The 21,020-nt window shown below is 35.7% G+C and overlaps 1 protein-coding gene across 2 annotated transcripts in view; it reads left to right on the top strand.

Moving 5' to 3' along the window:
* The window catches only part of Tgi (Tondu-domain-containing Growth Inhibitor), a 105,001-nt gene that overhangs the window by 66,755 nt on the left and 17,226 nt on the right, over nucleotides 1–21,020 (top strand). Inside the window, exon 1 of one of the 2 annotated variants that reach the window (XM_089634805.1) lies at nucleotides 20,255–20,749. The exons of the other annotated variant lie outside the window; for it this stretch is intronic. Within the exon in view, the coding sequence (XP_089490931.1) occupies nucleotides 20,611–20,749 (139 nt within the window). The 5' untranslated portion in view covers nucleotides 20,255–20,610. Of the gene's footprint in view, nucleotides 1–20,254; nucleotides 20,750–21,020 lie in introns of those variants that run through there. 2 annotated transcript variants of the gene reach the window in all.

The raw sequence follows: 21,020 nt of genomic DNA, 5'->3' as shown, positions 1-21,020 counted from the left end.
AGCAAAAAAGTTAATCAAGTGAAACTGTCACAGATAATCTTAGCTATAATACTGTATTTTTTTAAAGTTGTTTCCTTTATGCGTTCGTACATTTCTATTGAAAAAATATTTTTTATTAGTTTGCATTTATATTTTTATTGAGTAATTTATTTTTTATTTGTATTCTACTCAAGCGAAGCGATAGGAAAACCTTCAATGTATCTAATTCATATTTTTTTGTATTCATAATGTACACCAATTCGTTATAACGATTAATCAAAATAGTAATTTGGCATTAAGCTTCGCTTTAAGTTAAACGACCGCAAGGATCATTATTGCTGGACAGGGCGCGTGCCGGGATCTGTTCCTGAAAATTCAGTGTTTTTTGTCTAACTTCCACAGTTTTTTAGGTATATTGTTATGTTTAAGGTACCGAGGAGGGGAAGAGGTAGGTGGGGATACCTACCCACTTAGCATGTCTACCATAGATAGGCTTTTACCTTTTTTTTACAAACCATGTTTTAAATTCTAAAAAGATATTGGTTTGCATTCTTTCATGCTTGGGTAGGTGCCCAGTTGTTTACCTCGATTTTTTTCCCAAAAATTAACTAAATGTTGTAAACAAACAAAAAGCGTGCCGAGCACGTGAAAAATTGTCGAGAGTAAAATATAAATAGATTACTGGTTACCTCAATCACAAGTGTAAACAATAAATAATTGGACTTCCATGAACTGTGTTTTTGCTCTATCCTGTTTCTTATCGCAAACTTGGTTTAAAAACCCTACCCGAAAATTCCCAAAGCTTTGAATCGATCCATCGATTGCGTGCGCCACCTCGCGCTACCTTTTTAAACCTTCATGTAACTTTGAGAGCTTTGGGGTCTCGCCCCAAGATGGCAGTCTCGTGCCGAACAAACTTTTATAAAACCAATAACAATCATAACAACATTAAAATAAGTTACATCAATATCGCCTATTTGGGAAAAATCAGGAAAAGTGAATAGTAATAATAATAGTTTTTATTGATACACTAAAAAAGTCATAGTTCAATCGAAATTTCCCAATTAGCCGAATTTAAAATATTGGAATTATAGAGGAAAAGCGGTAAGGACGTGTGTAGTATTATTATTCAACTCCCACTTCTTTCTGCCGCAAAACATTTCTAAATTAAGGGTTCCGAAGTCCCACAGACTTCCGGAAGACAGACTTTTGTGTCTTGTAGTGTTCACAATAAATATATCGTGTTTTAACGAGAACGAAAATTCGTCTCGAATTTCACGGGATAGGTACTTAGTGAAAAGTCGTGAACTCGGCGGATTTGCGCGGTCTTTATTCCTGTAGTGCAGTGATTCCCAAAGTAGTGGGTGTGGTCCCTCCCCCTCCCCTCCCCTCTCAGAGCTCATTGAAGGGTAGTTACAGACATGGAGGACAATAAAAATACATTGAATTAATTTGGTTTTGAAAAAAAACTGGTTTAGGTTCAGTTCACCGTCACAAAAAACTTTAGAAAACAAACGTTTTCGTGTCTTTATGCAATAGGTAGGTAGGTCATTAAAATAATCAATTTTCGGATAGGAGAGAGGAAAAGCGTTCAAGAAAAATAGCCATTAGAAGGGGGCAGTGGGGCAAATAAGTTTGGGAAGTCCTGCTGTAATGTATGATTGCACAAGTTTATTCAGCAGTCAGTAATGAAGGTATTCCCTTGCTGCTCTGCGAAGGCGGAATGTGGGGAATTTCTCACAATCCACTCACGACTGCGATCCGCAATCCTCGTCACGTGACCCGTGTCTCAAGCGCATTCCACACATTTCGATTATGTTGTTTAGTCACCACTACTTACCATTGGTTATTATTATGGTAATTTGTTAGATTAAAAGCAATTTCGTTTTTTTTTTCAATCAATTGTTTTGAAATCACTTTGTTTTTTGCTGGCATTAATATTTTTTTACTGACGTTTTAAACTTGGAACTACGAACAAAAAATATCGTCTGTTTACATTTAGAAACAATACATTATTGTGAAACCCCAAAAATAGAATTGAATTATGGTGAGATGTAGATGTAGCATTTAGCTAATACATTGTATATCGATGTGATAAGCATTCATTCATTGATTGCGAATTACGACACACACACAAACAATGAAAACAAACTGTTTGGTGAATGTTTTTTTTCTTTTGTTTAAATTTGCAACTTTGCTTTATAGTTACCGATCTACCTTATTTTATTAATCTCTCGTATTTAAGCGAACAGCTAAATCTAAATTACTTAATTATGTTTGCCACAAAATAGTTATTTTTTTTTATTTATAATAAAGAAATTAAAAAAAGTACATATAGGTTACAATGAAAGTGATTCGATATTACGCATATTAAATATATCATAATGAAAAAAATTAAAAGTTGCCTGTTTATTGTAGGTATTGTAGGTACATAGAGTAATTACCCGGTGACACGTGTACTGTAAAGTGTGTATTTATGTAGGTATTGTAGGTACATAGAGTAATTACCCGGTGACACGTGTACTGTAAAGTGTGTATGTATGTGTGAGTGTGTTTGTAGATGTGAGAAATTTATTCATTTAAACAAAATTGATACATAAATTCACCTTCCCTCTCCCCATAATTTGATATGATGGCCCAGAACACCCTTAAAGGGTGAAAGCCAGAATTTGAAAAAAAAATCTATATGGTTCAAAAGTTGTGTATTTCCATAAAATAGCGTGCTAATTTTGACTGTCCTAAAACGGGAATCCCTCCTAGTTGGACAGTCAAAAGCAAAAAATGTAATCAATATTATAAATAATAAATAAATAAATTTTAAAAAGTCTATATGTTTCTAAACTGTATTTGCATGCTTAATTAACAGAAAATTACATGCTAATTTAAAAAAAATCTATATGGCTCAACAGTTGTGTATTTGCATGCATGAATGGAAAATTGCATGCTAATTAAAAAAAAAATCTATATGGTTCAAAAGTTGTGTATTTGCATGCTTAATTAATGAATAATTACATGATAATTAAAAAAGTTAGATTTTCAAGTTCACGCAAAGTTTGGTAAAAATTACAAAAAATATATTATTCTACCTTTTTTAAAAAATTTTGCGTTGATACTCGAAAATAGACTTTTTCGTCCTAGTCTACTGAATAAGTCAATTTTTGTAAAGCCATTTTATTATTACATTCATAAAATTAATTGATACACTTTAGCTGCGTGCAGAAATTAGCGATATCTCCCTCCGTAGGTGGGTGGGTAGGGGAGAGTGGGAACAGGAAAAAACCTCCTATATCACAAGGCCGGGACACTCAATCAAATCAGCCTCCCAACTTTTATGAGAAACTCCAATAAACGTATTTTTATTTATTTTTAAAATTATCCAAAACGTTTCAAGATGTTCTAATAAATAAATAAAAAAGCAAAACTAATTTTTTTGTAAAATCCCATACGAGTCAGGAGGTTGCTTTGAATGAGCATCCCGGCATTGTGATCCAGGAGGTTTTGGTACAGGGCACCGGGCACTCTGGGCACTCTGGGCACTCTGGGCACTCTGGGCACTCTGGGCAGTGATGGACAAATGGCCATCCTGCAGGGCGGGCACCGTCGGTGAGGGCACATGAGCTGCGCATGCTTGACCTCCGCTCGCATCCGCGTCACATGTTATCATCACGTTACCAGTTACCACGGTATATACCAAGCACCACCAACATCCAACACGGACTAAGGAATAGAGTATACGGACACCGCTTTGTTCAACTAACTTCCTTCCTATGTATATATTTGTATATATTATTATTTTTTTGTTTTTTATTATATTTTTTACATGAATAAAAATACTACCTAATGAAAAATATTATAATATGTTAATATGTCTTTTTGTTCTTGAGAATGTTTCAGATATAAACACGTCTTATTCTGATACCCTATCCTATCGGAGGTTGGCTACTATCGGGGAATCTTAAAGTCAACTTTATCCTTTGGAGGGCTTATAGGCCAAACTCTTGATGGGCCAGAATATCATAATATGACTGTAGTAAAAAGTGGTTAGTTTTCGAGATATTGGCACTTACGAATTTCGTGAAAATCGAAACCTTAGCTCAATTTTTCAAGTGCCACATCTAAAAAATTCCATACTCTAAATTTCTATTTTTTATTACGCAAGCCTGAATATTCCTGCTATTGATCACAGCCCAAAATAAAACTAACCGCGCCTATACCATTGGAAAATAAAAATTCATTTTTTAACTAGCTAACTTCGACTCCTTGCAGTTGTCAAGTAAACGTACCACGCTATCTTGGCAAGTTATCTAAAAAGATATTCTTTATTTTAGTTTTTGAAACGGTATAACGTGTAATATGTTTGTACGTAATAAAATAGTTGTTTCATGTAACTGTAACATCAACTTATTTGTAATTCAACTGTAATTTCAACATAATGTTGTCAAAATATAAATAATGATTGTTAATCTTTTGACAATCAAAATACGGTAGTAGCTTGAATTTTCTTATGAGATTATAGATAGATATGAGATTATAGATAGATTATATCGTCGAAATATTTAGTTGGAAATAGTAGCCGCGTTTGTGATACAGTTTGTGAGTTTTTGTCTTTTGATTTGGAGAAGCAGACGTGTTAATTTTATTTTATCTTTTTTACCTCAATTTCTATCCTAAAACCATATCAACAAAAGTAGACATGCATTGTATCCAGGTCCTGGGTATTCCTCGCTTCCTCCACACTACTATTAGTTCAATCCATCCACAATCCTCAGTCCCGGGCGGGAATGGGTAGTAGTCCTTTTTTCGTCTGAAATTGGTTCATTTCGATTAGCGCTGGCCGAGCGTGAGAGCCGAGGGCGGAGCCCCGGGGCGCGCCCCCGACGGACGCCGGAAACCTGTTCTCTTGTAAATGGAGATGATGAAAAAATAAACGAGTTCACTCGGGCCCAACCAAACCCGGTGCCCACACCCGAAACGCACCGTGGTTTAATCATACCTAATCCGTAAAACGGACAGGAATATCAATTAATTCTGTACATTTCATTTTTATGTATTTTTCAACATTGCCTCCTTTCTCAGTACAACAGTACAACTTTCACCAATTTGTTGACACTAGCCTTGATACCAGTTTCAATTATTCTCCTAGAAAGATGGCGTTTGGCCCATGCGGGTTCTTCTCGGATGATTCGAATCAAATGGGTGCATACGTTTATCTATTCAGTGGGTGCATATCAATTTAATTCTGCAGGACGAATTTACTTCAGTATAATGTTTTATTTTATATGTAATGCGAGCCGATTTGACATCTTTTTGAAAATTGGATTTGAAAGATAGTTCTGTACAAATGTTTTTTTTAATGATAATTTAGTAATAACGTTGATTATTTGGCTCTAGAGGGTTGAATTATGTAATATTTACTTCGTTGGTTGGTTCGCTTTTTATAACTATTATTATAATATTATTTCAATTTGGCATTTGTTTACTATCGATTATTATTTAACTTCCATTGGTAATGTTTTAGTATCACGATGAAATGGATCATGTTTACGTAATTTTTTATACCAAATTTCTAAAATATACCTGAATCTAATTCAATGCATACTTCAAGTCATACTTTTGACGGCCGGCATAGTCCAGTGGTAACGCATTGGACTGCCATTCCGAAGGTCGCGGGTTCGAACCCGGCGTGCGCAAATAAATTTTATTTGATTAATTTGTGTTATTTCACAATTAATTAATTAAAATAATATATAGTATATTTGCGGCACGTTCCAGAGTGGAAGATACTACCAGTATCGCCCTGGTGTAAGACCACCAGAATTGAAACGTTGCTCCAAATGGCTTTAGCCGTGTTTAGTGACTAGATCTGAATAGCCAGGTACTTCCCCACCTTCCTCTTTCCCTTCCCCGCTTACCTTCAGCCTCACAACATCCCCCAATTGGGGATGCCATAGTCTCACTGGCTCCAGACGGGAGCAGTTGGGACTCTTGTGAGGTATTCACTATAAAAAAAAAATATAAAAAAATACTATCGATTTCAAACCACAATCACAGAGGTACGATATAAATCAGAACTTCGTACCAAAATTTGGGAAATATCGCCCTCAATCAACTTTTAAATGCGATTTAATTTAAGTTTTAAGTTTTATTTTCAAATAAATATTTATCCAATCGTCGGCGAATTTTTCGAACACTTCCCTTCATCTCTTTCCACTGCCATACCTGTTTCCTCCGCCTGATACCTGACACCAAACGTTTCCCGCGGAACCACATACTTTACGAGGCCACATCCTTTGTGGATGAAATTCCTAGAATAATTATCATCTCTCAATCGACAGCTCGCCCGATAATAACTTGCCCTGAAAAATCTCAGACGTACGCAGCAGCTGCCTTTCATGTTATACTATCTTCATATCCTTTTTTAAATTATTTATTTCCACGCTGAATAAATAATAAGATAGAAGTAACTCACTAATACGCAGCTTCTCCAGAAGATAAGTATCTTCTTAACAGGTACTTTTTTCTTTATTTCACTTAAGGCGATCCACCACCTCGTGTAACATTTGGAATCTTAGGTAGATGGCGATAAGGTTTAAATTCTCACTTAACACCAACCACCTGTTTTGATTTATTTAAGAAAAAAACGTTTCCAAATGGATTTTTTTTTGTTTATTTTGCGAAGTTTACAGGTATTAATTTAAAAACAGTTTTTATGGACCTGATACCTATCTATTTTTTCAGTTTTTTTTAAATGCTCGATTGTTTTAAAGGTCAAGATGTGCTCAATTGCAGTATTTAATTAAAGCAGCTAAAATATTTCTAAGAAATCAAATTTTGAAATCAATAACATATGAGTTTGCATTACTTCGTGGTGCTTCGCTTTAAGTTACCACTCTTACGACATTATTGGCAACACTCGTGTTCATGAACACTTCCCTACCTTCCTCGTTCCTCTTTATTTCCACTTCGCCATTTCCTTCCGCCTCGCAACAATCCCCAGTCGAGAATGTTCTATTGCCGTTCGGTATTTGCATCGAAAGCTCTTTCTGAATTTTTGATTTTCAAAATGGTTTTACGGTTAGGTTTTTTATCTCCTTTCCTACCTTTTATCTTTCCGACTCACAACATCCCTGAATATAATAGATTCCACAGTTCCACTTCTCTCTGGCAGTGGGGCTGTTATATGACGATTCCGTCACCTTATTTTCTAAAAGCTATTTAACAATATTCGCAACAAACTGGCTTTGACTAAACTGTCTGAGAGACCCAAAACAATTATTGGAACCATTTACAGAACGTTTAAGCAATCATTAAACGTCATTTTCTAAATCTCGAGACAAATTTTCTTTAAATGCAAGCGATTAGATTCGGGGCGCAAAATTAAATTTAAATACGTTTTTAAACTGGTCGAATCGTTATTTTGTGCAATCATCTCGCACTCCGGTCGGGGAGGGAGGGGAGGCGCGGGGCTTTTTATTAATTCATTAATCCAATCGTGGACACGGCTCCTTCGGGTATGTATGGGAACCGAAAACAAAATAATAGCCTTTTCGCTGTAGTCCTTCGTTAGTGCGGGACCCAGCAGGACAGGACTAGGAGTATGGATACTGCAGGATCCTAATATTAAAAAAATATTGTTAAAGTCATTTATTTGGAAACTTCTAAATCAGTCACCCATGTTTACTCTTCCTCTCCTCAAAAATTCCTCCACACAGCATCCCCAAGACAGGCTCTATGTACAAACAAGAGGGTTGTTATGCGTAAATTTTAAATAAATTATTATTTATGGACCTTTTCTTTATAAAGCAATAAAATAACACGCTAGGAGATTGAATAATATTTAATATTATAGTTTACTAAATAATAAGCGGGATGTTTACAGTTTACGTTTACTTACTACTGAAAATTTGTCGAAAAAGTAGTGTAGGTTTCTTTTATTTGCTTCCTGTGTCTATTTTTTGCGAAATAAGTTCGTTCGTTAAAGTTTTCTAGAATCGCCTGTCATGTTCTCAAGTTCGTGTGAAAAAATATGGTTCTCCAATATAAATAATAATCTTTCCCTAAATTAGATTTAATTCATAAAACGCCAAACTTTCAAAACGTTCGTGTGCATAATAACAATTTTTAAACATATTTCTTAAATATCCAGCTGGGAGTGCGTGGCATGGCGGTAGGAATAGCGCCTAGGGCTGGAAGTTAGTCCGCACCTTACTCGATCTTATTCGGAAGGAGAGAAGCAAGGATGCTGGGTTAGGAAAGGGCAACCATTGATTTGTTTTTTTTTTCGTTTTAATTGACTATTTATTTTTTTAATAATATTTATACCTGCCTACTTTTGGATACGTCCATATACTCATCCCAGCCATAAAAGTAGCTTACGAGGCCGAATAAAAACGGAGAAAGATGTAGGTAGTCATTACGAATATATTTTTTAAATTCGCTATATTTATGGTTGAGTAAATAGTCAAAATCTATTGTCATGATGTAATCATTATCTGGTTTATGTAGTTATGTAATCAAAATTAATTATTGTAACTCATGTCTAAATCTTAAATGGTTAAACTTTCCCTGCGATGGACCACTCGTTCCCACCTTCCTTCACCCCTCTTCTCGTCTACCGATCTTGTCCTCAACGGTGCAATGGGACCATGGTTTTTTTTATATATTGTAAGGATAATTAAACTGTACATTGGAAGTTACATACCTACCCTTAGGAGAATTAAATCGTACATTGGAAGTTACATACCTACCCTTAGGAGAATTAAATCGTACATTGGAAGTTACATACCTACCCTTAGGAGAATTAAATCGTACATTGGAAGTTACATACCTACCCTTAGGAGAATTAAATCTTACATTGGAAGCTACATACCTACCCTTAGGAGAATTAAATCGTACATTGGAAGTTACATACCTACCCTTAGGAGAATTAAATCGTACATTGGAAGTTACATACCTACCCTTAGGAGAATTAAATCGTACATTGGAAGTTACATACCTACCCTTAGGAGAATTAAATCGTACATTGGAAGTTACATACCTACCCTTAGGAGAATTAAATCTTACATTGGAAGTTACATACCTACCCTTAGGAGAATTAAATCGTACATTGGAAGTTACATACCTACCCTTAGGAGAATTAAATCGTACATTGGAAGTTACATACCTACCCTTAGGAGAATTAAATCGTACATTGGAAGTTACATACCTACCCTTAGGAGAATTTAATCGTACATTGGAAGTTACATACCTACCCTGAGGAGAATTAAATCGTGCATTGGAAGTTACGTACCTACCCTTGGGAGAATTTTCGTTGCCATAACATTTAAATAATAATAATAATCTTTGGATGATTTTTATAGCGCCGTTTTTGTGCAAAATCACCTCAAGGGCGCTTTCAATAATATTAATTGGTTGACGCTCACCCATTCACGTGAATTTATTTCTTCTTTCTGTATTTATTCGCTTCTTGATTACAACTACTGTTTCTCCTTTTATGTGTGCTAATTGATTTTCTTGTGTATTCGCTTCTTGATTATAACTACTGCTTTTATGTGTAATTGATTTCCTTGTGTATTTTGTCTACCTAATTTATACAATTTGTTTTATAAACTATTGTTTTCATCCTTCGCTTACTCACAATATTATTTTATTATTTAGGGGAGAGTATGGTATATCGTACCACTTCGCACTTAACTCTCAATACTGTATGATCGAAATGGGTTAGAGAATTGGAGTTATGTTCAAATTAATACTTATTTTATTAGGTACGATATATATTTAAACCATATTTTACAGGCATCTGGAATGTTTTCAAATTAAACGTTTTATAAAAATGGTTTTCGGTACGATTTAACGAACCGGTACGGTTAATCGTACCACCGGTATGGTAAATCGTACCTAGACCATTATTCCAATTTATATCGAAGAAAACATGGACATTTTTAAGACATGCATGTGTCGCAAATGACTGGGTTACTGGTGCAAGCTTCATGCACCCATTGATGGCAACGAACGCACTGGATCCAGTCTTCTTTGGGTCCAGCCTTTTCAAAATAATTGCCAAAGCATAGGTGGCATACGTTTTCTTTATCGACGTCATCAATATCCGTGTCCGAATCATTCAAAACGACAATACTGTCAGCATCTTCACTATCACTACTTCTGCAATTGGCCTTCTTTTGTCGAGCACACTTCTTACCCTTAATGGGCTTTTTATCAGCTTCAATAATCTTATTTTTCTTTTTTTCAATTTTTAATTTGGGCATTTTGACAGCTGAACGTCTACCAGCAGCAACATTTTTTATACGGACTTGCTGTTATTTCAGCAGCCTTTTGTGCCATGCGCGTGTTCTTCTTTTTTTGGTTCTTTGGTATTGGAGAAATCTCAAGAATTGATAGTTGAAAAGATGTCGACGCGTTTGAATTCGTTTACCCCAATTCAACTTTCTGAACTGCATTTGGTGGTGAAAAGGAAGACTCTGACGAGGTCACTGGTGGTGGTGGTTGCAACAAAGGCTCTGACGAGATCTCTGGTGTTTGTTGTAATGAACTCTTTATTTTAAAACTAGAAAATAATTAACTTATAAAACAACTAACAAATTACGGTAAATCGAACCGGTACGATTTACCAAACCACTTGTGGTACGATTTAACAAACTCTGAGTTTTTATGAAAAAATGACAATAAAACATGTAAACGACAGGTGACAATATGATTTTGCAATCGTAATTTGCAGAATACAAACAAGCTAAGTGAACTAAATTTGAGAAAAAACTATCATACCTATCTTTGAAAACGAAATCACCTTACGCAGGAGCCGAAAAAATTAGATGAAAATTGTGAAAAAACAAAAATACTCCACTGCCAGCGCACGCACGATCCAACACTAAATAAAATTGTAGGGACAACTATGACGCTTCTAACGGTTGGCAGAATATTATCAGGATTGAAAAATAGTGACTCGTAGCAAAAATATCGAGGTGGTACGATTTACCGACCGGTACGATATACCATACTCTCCCCTATTATAAATATACTAAAAAACTAAACTGCCTGAATAGTTACTCAGCATTTTAATTATATCACTATAGCCTAAATGTAACTAGAAATCACAATAGATATAATAAAGGAAGAAGAATAACTTTAAATAGTTACAATACAAAGACGTAACATGTATGGATTGATAGATATAACATAAGCAATATATAAGTAGGCATATATACATAGGCATACTCACATAACTCAATTACCGCACAAAGATATAACCTAGGCCGGTTGGACACATAGATATACTCAAATAACTCAAATACAGCACAAAGATATAACCTAGGCCGGTTGGATGCATGCATAATATCCTATAAACAAAGATATAGCATAGGCAGGTTGGATTCATTCATAATATCCTATAAACAAAGATATAGCATAGGCAGGTTGGATTCATGCATAATATCCTGTACACAAATAATAACAACTTGAATTCTAAAAACAAAAGTGAAACTACGCAATACTTACGACGCTTATATATTATAATGATGTACCATTTTGATAAGATTACATCATAATGGATTCTAATATATAGTTATTTAGAGACAATATGAATATAATTACTAACATCTATTTACCACTTCTTCAGCATTTCTTCAAGTTCAGTGGTGCATCGCTTTTTTTATTAAATATTGTGGAAACAAGATAAGTTAATGTTCGTTGCCCGCATTTATTTGTAATTTTTGGAATGGCCATGGCTTCATTATTATTACTTTTAAAAACATGAATTGAATTATTTAAAATTACAGTTCCCAATAGCTTTCAAAAAGCGGTCGCAGTATTCCACAAAAGGTGGGTGCCGATCTCGGATCTCGTGAATGGAGCCTGAATGGTCCATCGCCCATCTCCAAAACATAACAATTAGCCTCCATTACCCGCAGAACCCAGAGCTGACCTTAAACCAAGAACAGATCAAACACGCCACCAATATTGTTAATTCCTTTATTCCCACAATTTGCAGGAACCTTGTTCCTGTCCTGTTTATTCCTTCCTAAGTTTCTGCAATGTCTGCGTGATCTCTTTTTAAACGTTTGATAACGTGTGTTTTTAGTTTTTATACCGAATTTGCCTGAACATCAAATGTATCAGGATGTTCTTGTGAATAGTGAGTATAAAATTAGCGTGATTACCTGAAAGCGTCTATTATTTCCGTCTAGGAAGAGTAGCATTATAATTAATTTAATATTTCTCATGTATGTACGCTCACAGTTCATACCATCAATAATACTAATTTCGTTTGTGCCTGTTCAATGATCTCGGATTTGCTTTAAATTTAAGTATCATTTTAAAAATTGGAAGTTATTATGTGAAGAATTCAGATAACGATAAAATACCTACCTATAATGTTATATGTTTTACTAGAAAATAATTTTAATTCTATATTTGAGATGTGTATTTCTTTTGTTTACATTTCTTAGGGTAGAATTTTCATGAGTCCGCTCTTTTTAGCTAAAGTGCAATTATAAATCCTACAGGTTATCTAGTCCTCCTATAGGTTAGCGCTAGTTTTTAATAATTTTCTGGGATTGCTATTAATTTTTCAAATCTCGAATAAAGGTGTGTTTTATTTTGGATTTTTCGTGCTTGATATATATTTTTTTTGGAATAATTCAAGGAATTATTAAGAGTATTTATGGGCCATGCTCTAGGACTATGTGTTATGGCGGACGAAAATTGAATCAAGTTGATTTCATTTCAGCAAATCATGACGAAGTTGTTGTTAGGTGTCATATTCAAAACCCGTTTTACAATAAGTAGCTATTAGTTTTATACTATAGTAATTTTTCACGTACCTGTACATGAACATAGATTCCCCTGTAATACTTTAGTGGGTTCTTTATTGACGGTTGAGAATAGAATACTTTTATTTTATCGCAGTTTACAATATTTTTCAAGTTTACAATATAATAATAACCATTATATGCATCTTCTTTTCCTAATCGGGATGTCTATCGTTATCAAAAAATATACTACAATAACATTTTTTTATAATATATTAGGTAGTATCGACCCACTTGATACAGAAAAACTTCGCTAGAAAGAACATTACTAATTTGTTATGTTTGCCTAAACTTTCTAATTTTAATAACTCGATGTAGATTATATTTCAAAAATTCTAAGAACGTTTCAAATTTTACCCTGTTTGGAATACGTAATATTTTCCCGGAAAGCAGTAACGCAATTTGAAAAATTAAGGAAAAAATTAACACATCTCGGTGAACGATTTAAGTTGAATCTTGTGAGCACCAGAATATATTTTAAAACATATGGGTTAAAAAATCTGTGGAAAAATGTGAATTTTTCGGTGAAATTTTAAATCTCTTTTCTTTAGCAAACTTCTATAATCATCAACATTTTGATTTTGGACACGTTGGTTCACTTATTTCTGCATCTGGCGCATAGATGTGAAATACCTAACGACCAGTTTTTTCTCTCCACAGTTACAATAATAATTATAGTGTTGTCATCGTGGAATTCAAATTATTTTATTTTTGGAAGCGACGCGACATTGCATTTCTTCTCGTACTTCCGGACAAATTACGACGTAATTTCGACCACGAATTTTCCTTACCCACACATTAATATTCCTCTCGAGTTTCGACTCGATAACACAGTTCTCAGCCCAGTTCATTTAAGTGATGTACACTGTAGAACATCAAGATACCTATCTATTTGAAAATGCTCGATGTAAATTTTTTTTTTAATACCATGCCATGCCCTGCAACTTTTTAAAATTTTATGTTAGTACAAAACCTTAGTTTGTTCAACTTCCCAGGATTTATTTAAAGGGAATGGATTCTCCTTTCGTCAGACAGTTGGAACTTGGACACTTCTTGTGTATATCATAAACGATTGTTCATATTATCTACACTATACACGCACTTAATTACGCGTCCTATTAATTGATAGTTGATCTCGCAAAGCCTAGAATATTATAGCACTAGTATAGCACCTACCATATTAAGCAGACAGCACCAGAAGTTGGTCCCATGGTGGTAGTTGCGCAACGTATTTATCCTCCATTACAGATGCGAGACACACATAACTCATCAGAAGCGACTACCGTCTTACATCTTGGCCTTCGGCGCTTAAAACAGCCGCCGAAAAAACATCTCCGACAGAATACATTATAGGAAATAGTTGTGATATGGTTTGTTTCGGAAAGGCTCTCGAGCAGGCCGAGAAGATGGTATTCCCCTCGGGGTGAAGGAATTATAATATCCCCGGCCCCGTCATTTGTTTGGCGGGCTACCGTATTTTTTATTCATCATCATCACAAATCTCCATTTGGCCGGCGGCGGCCGAGGGGTGGGGAGGGGCGGGGAGGGGGAGCACGCGAACCAACCAGCCGAGTTATTAGGAACCAGGTACAGGTACTGCCGTGAAGAGTGGTGCCTCCGGGCTCTGCTGCTCCATAGCTCTGCTTAAACTTCCACAGCTCCTCACACTTCCGCCGTTCGCCTTTCAAACAAATATCTCATACAGCAACCACTACCTCCTCTACCGTAAGGAAAAACTTTTCCACTCATTTTTTGTGTGTATAATAAATGTTTCAAATATATAAATATAAATATTTTTTTAAATCATTAGATTAAATTAAATTTATTTCTGTATTTTAAGTGTATTAGACGGTAGTAAGTATTGTTATTGACTATTATCATCATACTATATAATAATAATAATATTTGGATGATTTGTATAGCGCCGTTTTTGTGCAAGATCACCTCAAGTACACATACTATGTACATGTGCACAAAATAGCTTATCTTATACAAACTGAAGTGGACTGTTTGCTAAGCAGTCCATATGATTCCGTATTCGAGTTTTGACGAATTAAATTAATTCAATAATATGGTAATGTAACCAATCGCTCAGATATATATAGATATTAATAAAATAATAATTATAATTCAAGAGAATAAAAATAAATTGTAATTTGTGAAATTTGCATTAAAAAAAAAAACAGTTAAAAAAATCTATGGAGCCTTTAAATTTCCAATTAACTCGGCATGATATTGTTGAAAGGCAGACAAAGTCAGGTAGTAAAACTATTAGTTTCCAATTAACTCGGCATGATATTGTTGAAAGGCAGACAAAGTCAGGTAGTAAAACTATTAGTTTCCAATTAACTCGGCATGATATTGTTGAAAGGCAGACAAAGTCGCGTAGTAAAACTATTAGTTTCCAATTAACTCGGCATGATATTGTTGAAAGGCAGACAAAGTCGGGTAGTAAAACTATTAGTTTCCAATTAACTCGGCATGATATTGTTGAAAGGCAGACAAAGTCGGGTAGTAAAACTATTAGTTTCCAATTAACTCGGCATGATATTGTTGAAAGGCAGACAAAGTCGGGTAGTAAAACTATTAGTTTCCAATTAACTCGGCATGATATTGTTGAAAGGCAGACAAAGCCGGGTAGTAAAACTATTAATTTCCAAAAAAATGTTACGAAGGCAAATTAAGCACTAAATTCCAACACAAAAACGTTGTACTATCTAATATTCATAGAAATGTACGCTTGTAATATATCAATTATATTTATGTATTTATTATCGTTGCTTCACCTCGCTTATCATTGTTTGCCGTTATAATGTGTATTATTAACAACACATCCCACCGTTTGGAAAACTCTTAAAAAATGTATGTCACAAAATCTAAGCTGCATTATATTTATGATTGTTTATGTTTATGTTTATACAGGTCTCTGCTTACCAAATTATACGGCCCAACTTCAATTAAAAGTTAGTCAAAATAATATGTTTCGAAAATTTTCAATCGGTACACGCCACTGCCACTGCCACTGGTCGGATATTGACTATTAATTATTTATGAAAAGCCAACGAAATCATTATGATGCTGGTAGTATTATAAAAGGTCCGAAAACGTTTATGGAAGCTACTTTACATACATTTAAATTACACTTAAATGTATTCCAATACATAGCAATTTGTATTCAGTATTCAAATCTAGAACCATTAGAACAGAAACTTTGATTATTTTAAAAACTACTCGTAGCATTCACAATCTAGCAGAAAACCACCCTCACTTTTCCAAAAAAATATTTTAGGCGTGAACATTTAACATCTAATCGAAATTATTAGATTTACGAGTATTTTACATTAGCTCCACGCAGGAGTCCGTGAGGTGAATAATTTCCCTCAGGACCTATCTCATCTTTGGGGATGTTGTGTGGAGGGTTTTTTTTAAGGAAAGGAAGGAGAAGAAGTTTTGGGAAGGGAGAAGGTATGAAAGGTGGGAAGGAATCTGGGGGTCAGTGTTTCCAGGAGTGACTGATGTTTGAATTCATCACTCCCTCTCGGGTGCAAGGCGATGGGTCCAGAAAGTCTCTCCAAATCCAGCCCACCATACAGTGGGTGGGAGGACGCAACCGCCGCCAAGACCTTCACAATCCACACCCCATGAACCCGGGCACCCCTGCTAAGTCACCAAACGTAGCGAACTACCTGGGGTGACCTACAGCTGAGGTTATGGTTATCCAATTAATGGTTCCCGGGGCAGCGGTATCCACACTTACCTCGCAAATTGAATTTAAAAGTTTTATCCTTACCATAAAGATAATTTCATTTCCTGGCAAATTTGTTAGTCATTCCATTCTGCATTCTTACAGTAGTTCCTAACACAGTTTATAAAATTCCTATCAAATCAGGTGAAACTCGTCTCCTGTATAAAAGGTAAAAAGATTAACAGATATCTACAAATCATTCAATCTAAAATTAAAGCAGGTTCACTAAAGAATTATAACAGGCTTTATAAGCAGCATTGTTTCCCTTTGTCCCTCGGTCGGAGCACGTCCGTGTTCGAATGACATCCGCAGTTACACGATAATAGTTCCTCAGTCCCACTTCTGGGTTCTGGGGCCTTGATCCAAATTACTATTCCATTAGTTTATTTGGTCCTCTGGCGTCCCTCTTCCTCTCCCACAACCTGTTACTGTCACCTCTCGCCTCTCCCTCCCACGCCCGCTCCTGACACGCTGAAAGGTAAATTTATGAATGAAGTCTCTCTCCCCGCTGGAGATTGATGGGTCCTTCAATCTGGCGACCAAACTCATTCGGACATTTTTATGTCGATATTACTGGAAAGATAATTAAAATGAAACTGGTTTAATTTATTTCTACGGGCTGGTCGTTACTACTACATTTGTAATAATAATGTATTACTTTTTACTTAGATAATGTCTATTCAGGAGTACTGCTACCTTGCTCCGGAGTAATGGCTATAAAATATATAAACAATCTCTTGCTAGAATTTATAACATGTAGGTGTAGGTACCTCATCTCCACATCATCGACATCCACATCTCATCACATCCGCATTACGTCAGTATTATTTTAGATATATTTTTTTAATTGCCGGCAACCCGGGCGTTTATTGCAATAGCATAATCATATGCAAACAAGTAAGTAACCCGCCTCACTAGAAGATTTCTGTTCTGGGGCGGGTAAAAATTCGATTTCCTCTCCGCGCTTCTTGAAACTGGGGTCACATTAATAATAATTAGATTTTTCTACCCCGATTCCATTAAATTTTCTCTCCTAAAGTGATGCATTTCAGAAAGTCTATTTCTTGCATTTTAAAATCGAGACTGTCTGGTGTTTGTCCACATTTAACATTCAAATGGGTCGCTCGCCCGCCGTGCCCAGCGAGGTGCATAACACAATGGTGGCTTGTCGCTTCCTAGTTCCCTGTTCCGCGCTGGTCTACTATAGTCTATGGCTAGTGGTCTGATCGCCTCAACGGGAGCATGTCAGACGTCACCAATTTCATTAATAAATTACACTTTACGAGGTCACGTTCAACCAGTTGTTTTGTTTACGTGAATCACCTGGATATGTTAAGTAATATTATTCCAATGACTGGGCCTCTGGACTGAGCGTGTTACCTAAGTTAAGTTACAAAATTATTCCCACAAAGCTTGGCTTTTACAACCCTTTCCATAACACTTATATGAATTTGACAGAGAGATAATTGTTGAGTTGCTAAACAAGATCATCGAAAGCGTTTAAAAGAATACCTCAACTAAATCGATTCTGTTCCTCGTTGGTAATATCGAATCACATTATCAAAACACCGATTATGTACTACACATAAAATGTCACAATGCTTACTATTATTTGGTAAATAATAACAGAAGTGTTATTAGTTATTAGGCAACGCCGACGTTTGTGTTTCGGTTCATGAAACGCTATTATTTCCCCTCTGTGTGCCTGACCTGTTTCCCGGTACTTTCAGAACACCGTGAAGAGGCACCTGCAAATTATTTCGCCATCCGAGAGTATTCCCTGGAAGTCTGTCGAGGCATTTTCATTGTCTAAGTCTAAAGGACTTCATATAGAACATAATGAACTCTTGATTTGAATAAGTTGGTCTGTATGCCAGTTTCATTTCGTCCTCTCCCTTTTGAACAGTTTCATTGATTTTCGTGCGTTCTATTTTTATTTATTTTACAATTAGCTGAAGTTTAAACCATTAAACCACTTCCTGGGAAGAGTCCGAAAGATGCGCATGCACAGTAACGGTTTCGTGTTTAATGTGATATCGTGAATTTGTGACATTTTAATAATAATACCCTTACTACAAAAATATAAAGGATGAATCAGCACGTACCAGCGATTCTTGAGAAGATTCTTGATTTCCTGTCTCGTATGTATGGTGCTGCTCGAAGGAAACGGAGTGCGTATCACATAACGCGCTAGGTTGTACCCAGTGAAATGCATTTTTTTTAAATATAAATCAGATAACAAAATGCCGGATAAACTTGCGGAATTCAGCTGCACGCTTAACACGTAAAAATATTAATAGCACTTGGTTTTAACTTAATTACTACACGAAATAACTATTTATGTCGGGGGAGATGGTAAAATATGCATTAACGTTCCACCTTTTCTCAATCGACGGCCGGCATAATCCAGTGGTAACGCATTGGACTGCCATTCCGAAGGTCGCGGGTTCGAACCCGGCGTGCGCAAATAAATTTTATTTGATTAATTTGTGTTATTTCACAATTAATTAATTAAAAAAATATATAGTATATTTGCGGCACGTTCCAGAGTGGAAGATACTACCAGTATCGCCCTGGTGTAAGACCACCATTCAGAATTGAAACGTTGCTCCAAATGGCTTTAGCCGTGTTTAGTGACTAGATCTGAATAGCCAGGTACTTCCCCACCTTCCTCTTTCCCTTCCCCACTTACCTTCAGCCTCACAACATCCCCCAATTGGGGATGCCATAGTCTCACTGGCTCCAGACGGGAGCAGTTGGGACTCTTGTGAGGTATTCACTATAAAAAAAAATAAAAATAAATGTTTGAAGGGTAGAAAATACGCGTAAATTATAAAAATAACCCAAACTAACACCCTAAAAACCTATTTTGTGCATGTTTACTTAATCACCTGACTTAAATAGTTGTCTTCATTAGATATTTAAGTTGAAATCAACTGTTTTTTTTAAGAGCTTTTTGCACTTTTCATTCCAATAATCTCTGGAATCTCTGGTTAAACTATTTCGGGTACGTGCTGATGCACCGTGTAGGTATTGTAAGTGCGATTTAAATAATAAATAAATTAGCAATATCAACACTATACTTGCTGAGACGGATATAACATCTCTATATGTTTTATTGAACTGTTTGTTTTCGAAAATGGACTTTTTCAGAATAAAAAAATTAGAAGAACTCGAAGAAAATTAACACTTCGCCACTTCTAATAAACTTGTGTCTGTTTTCTTTCAAATTTACCTACAAATAAAACTTTTCTCGGAGTGAAACTATTTCTGACTATACGCGATATAATAATAATTCAAAATTTTCAAATCACATTTTCCTTCAACGGAAAAATGACCACGAAATTTCCGTATTCTTAAAAGTCGACATTCACAATTTACAAGTATTATTATTCATAGTCTAAATCTAAACAAACTCTTATTCATTTTCCTCACGCTTCTATTTCATTTGGGAGTTCTTTCGTTCAACCGTATTCATCTCTTCAAAATCAAATTGTAGATCATCCTTCCCTCCCTTCACCTTCGGCCGGAGTGTCCGGTCTCCGCTCCATTGAAGTATTGAAGGCAGCGCGGCGAGAGAGAGAGAGAGAGAGAGATATCTCCCTGGAGGCTGCGACCGTCTCTTCTGGCCGGTTTTTTCATCCACCCATTTGTTCCTTCCTAATGTGCCGCTTTGTTTAGTATCTCCAGACCTCTACCTGCACAGGCACGTGGGAGTAGACCTCGCCGAACTTTTAACCCGTACTAATTTATAACTACTTTTTCGTAATCCGTTTATCGGGGGGATTACTTTTCGTGGAACTTTTCTGGAACGCTTCAGTCTTAAATTTTGTTACGTGAATTGACAAAGTACGTCATATAAATTAGCAAGTAATATACATATTTGGTTCGTGGAATATTTGTGATTAACTTTAAAATTTTATAGACAGCTACGTATGTGATTATCTTGTCTTCAGAATCAAAGTGGAATAACTCTTCTTTATATCTTTTGTGTCGAAGTTTTAGTGGTTTATTTCTGTTTGGAAAAGCTAGCAGTGCTGTTAAGAGATTTTTGAATGAAGTATGGATTACACCCCATACTTGGTTTTCCTGTCAAGCCGGACACAGTATCAGAGTGAAGCGCAGCATCACTCGATGGAGCCTCCCAAGTCTCCCAAATTCAACATCACGCTTTGGCAGCCGTGGCTTGCAGAGAAACAAGGTAAAACTATAATCTGGATTCATTATCTCGTTGGAAACTTTAACAAATCGGGGGATTTTCGCTTTGACTGATTCCTTGTTAGCTTTTATTTTGTTTGACTTTCGGGCTGTTCATCTGCGTTGCAGTTCTACCTCCGTCATGAACCAAAGTTCGGATAACCTTGCACCACCAGGAAAGATGTGATAGGCACTGCAAGAATATTTATTTAATTTTGCAAAAACAGTATACAAAGCACAACATTGCAAAAGCGATTATCCAATTAATTATCCGA

The sequence above is a fragment of the Hesperophylax consimilis genome, chromosome 1 (assembly GCF_061612785.1).
Source record: "Hesperophylax consimilis isolate HC1 chromosome 1, BYU_Hcon_1.0, whole genome shotgun sequence".
Taxonomy (NCBI): domain Eukaryota; kingdom Metazoa; phylum Arthropoda; class Insecta; order Trichoptera; family Limnephilidae; genus Hesperophylax; species Hesperophylax consimilis.
The sequence above is the reverse complement of the archived record's forward strand: the minus strand, read 5'-3'. Positions and strand labels throughout refer to the sequence as shown.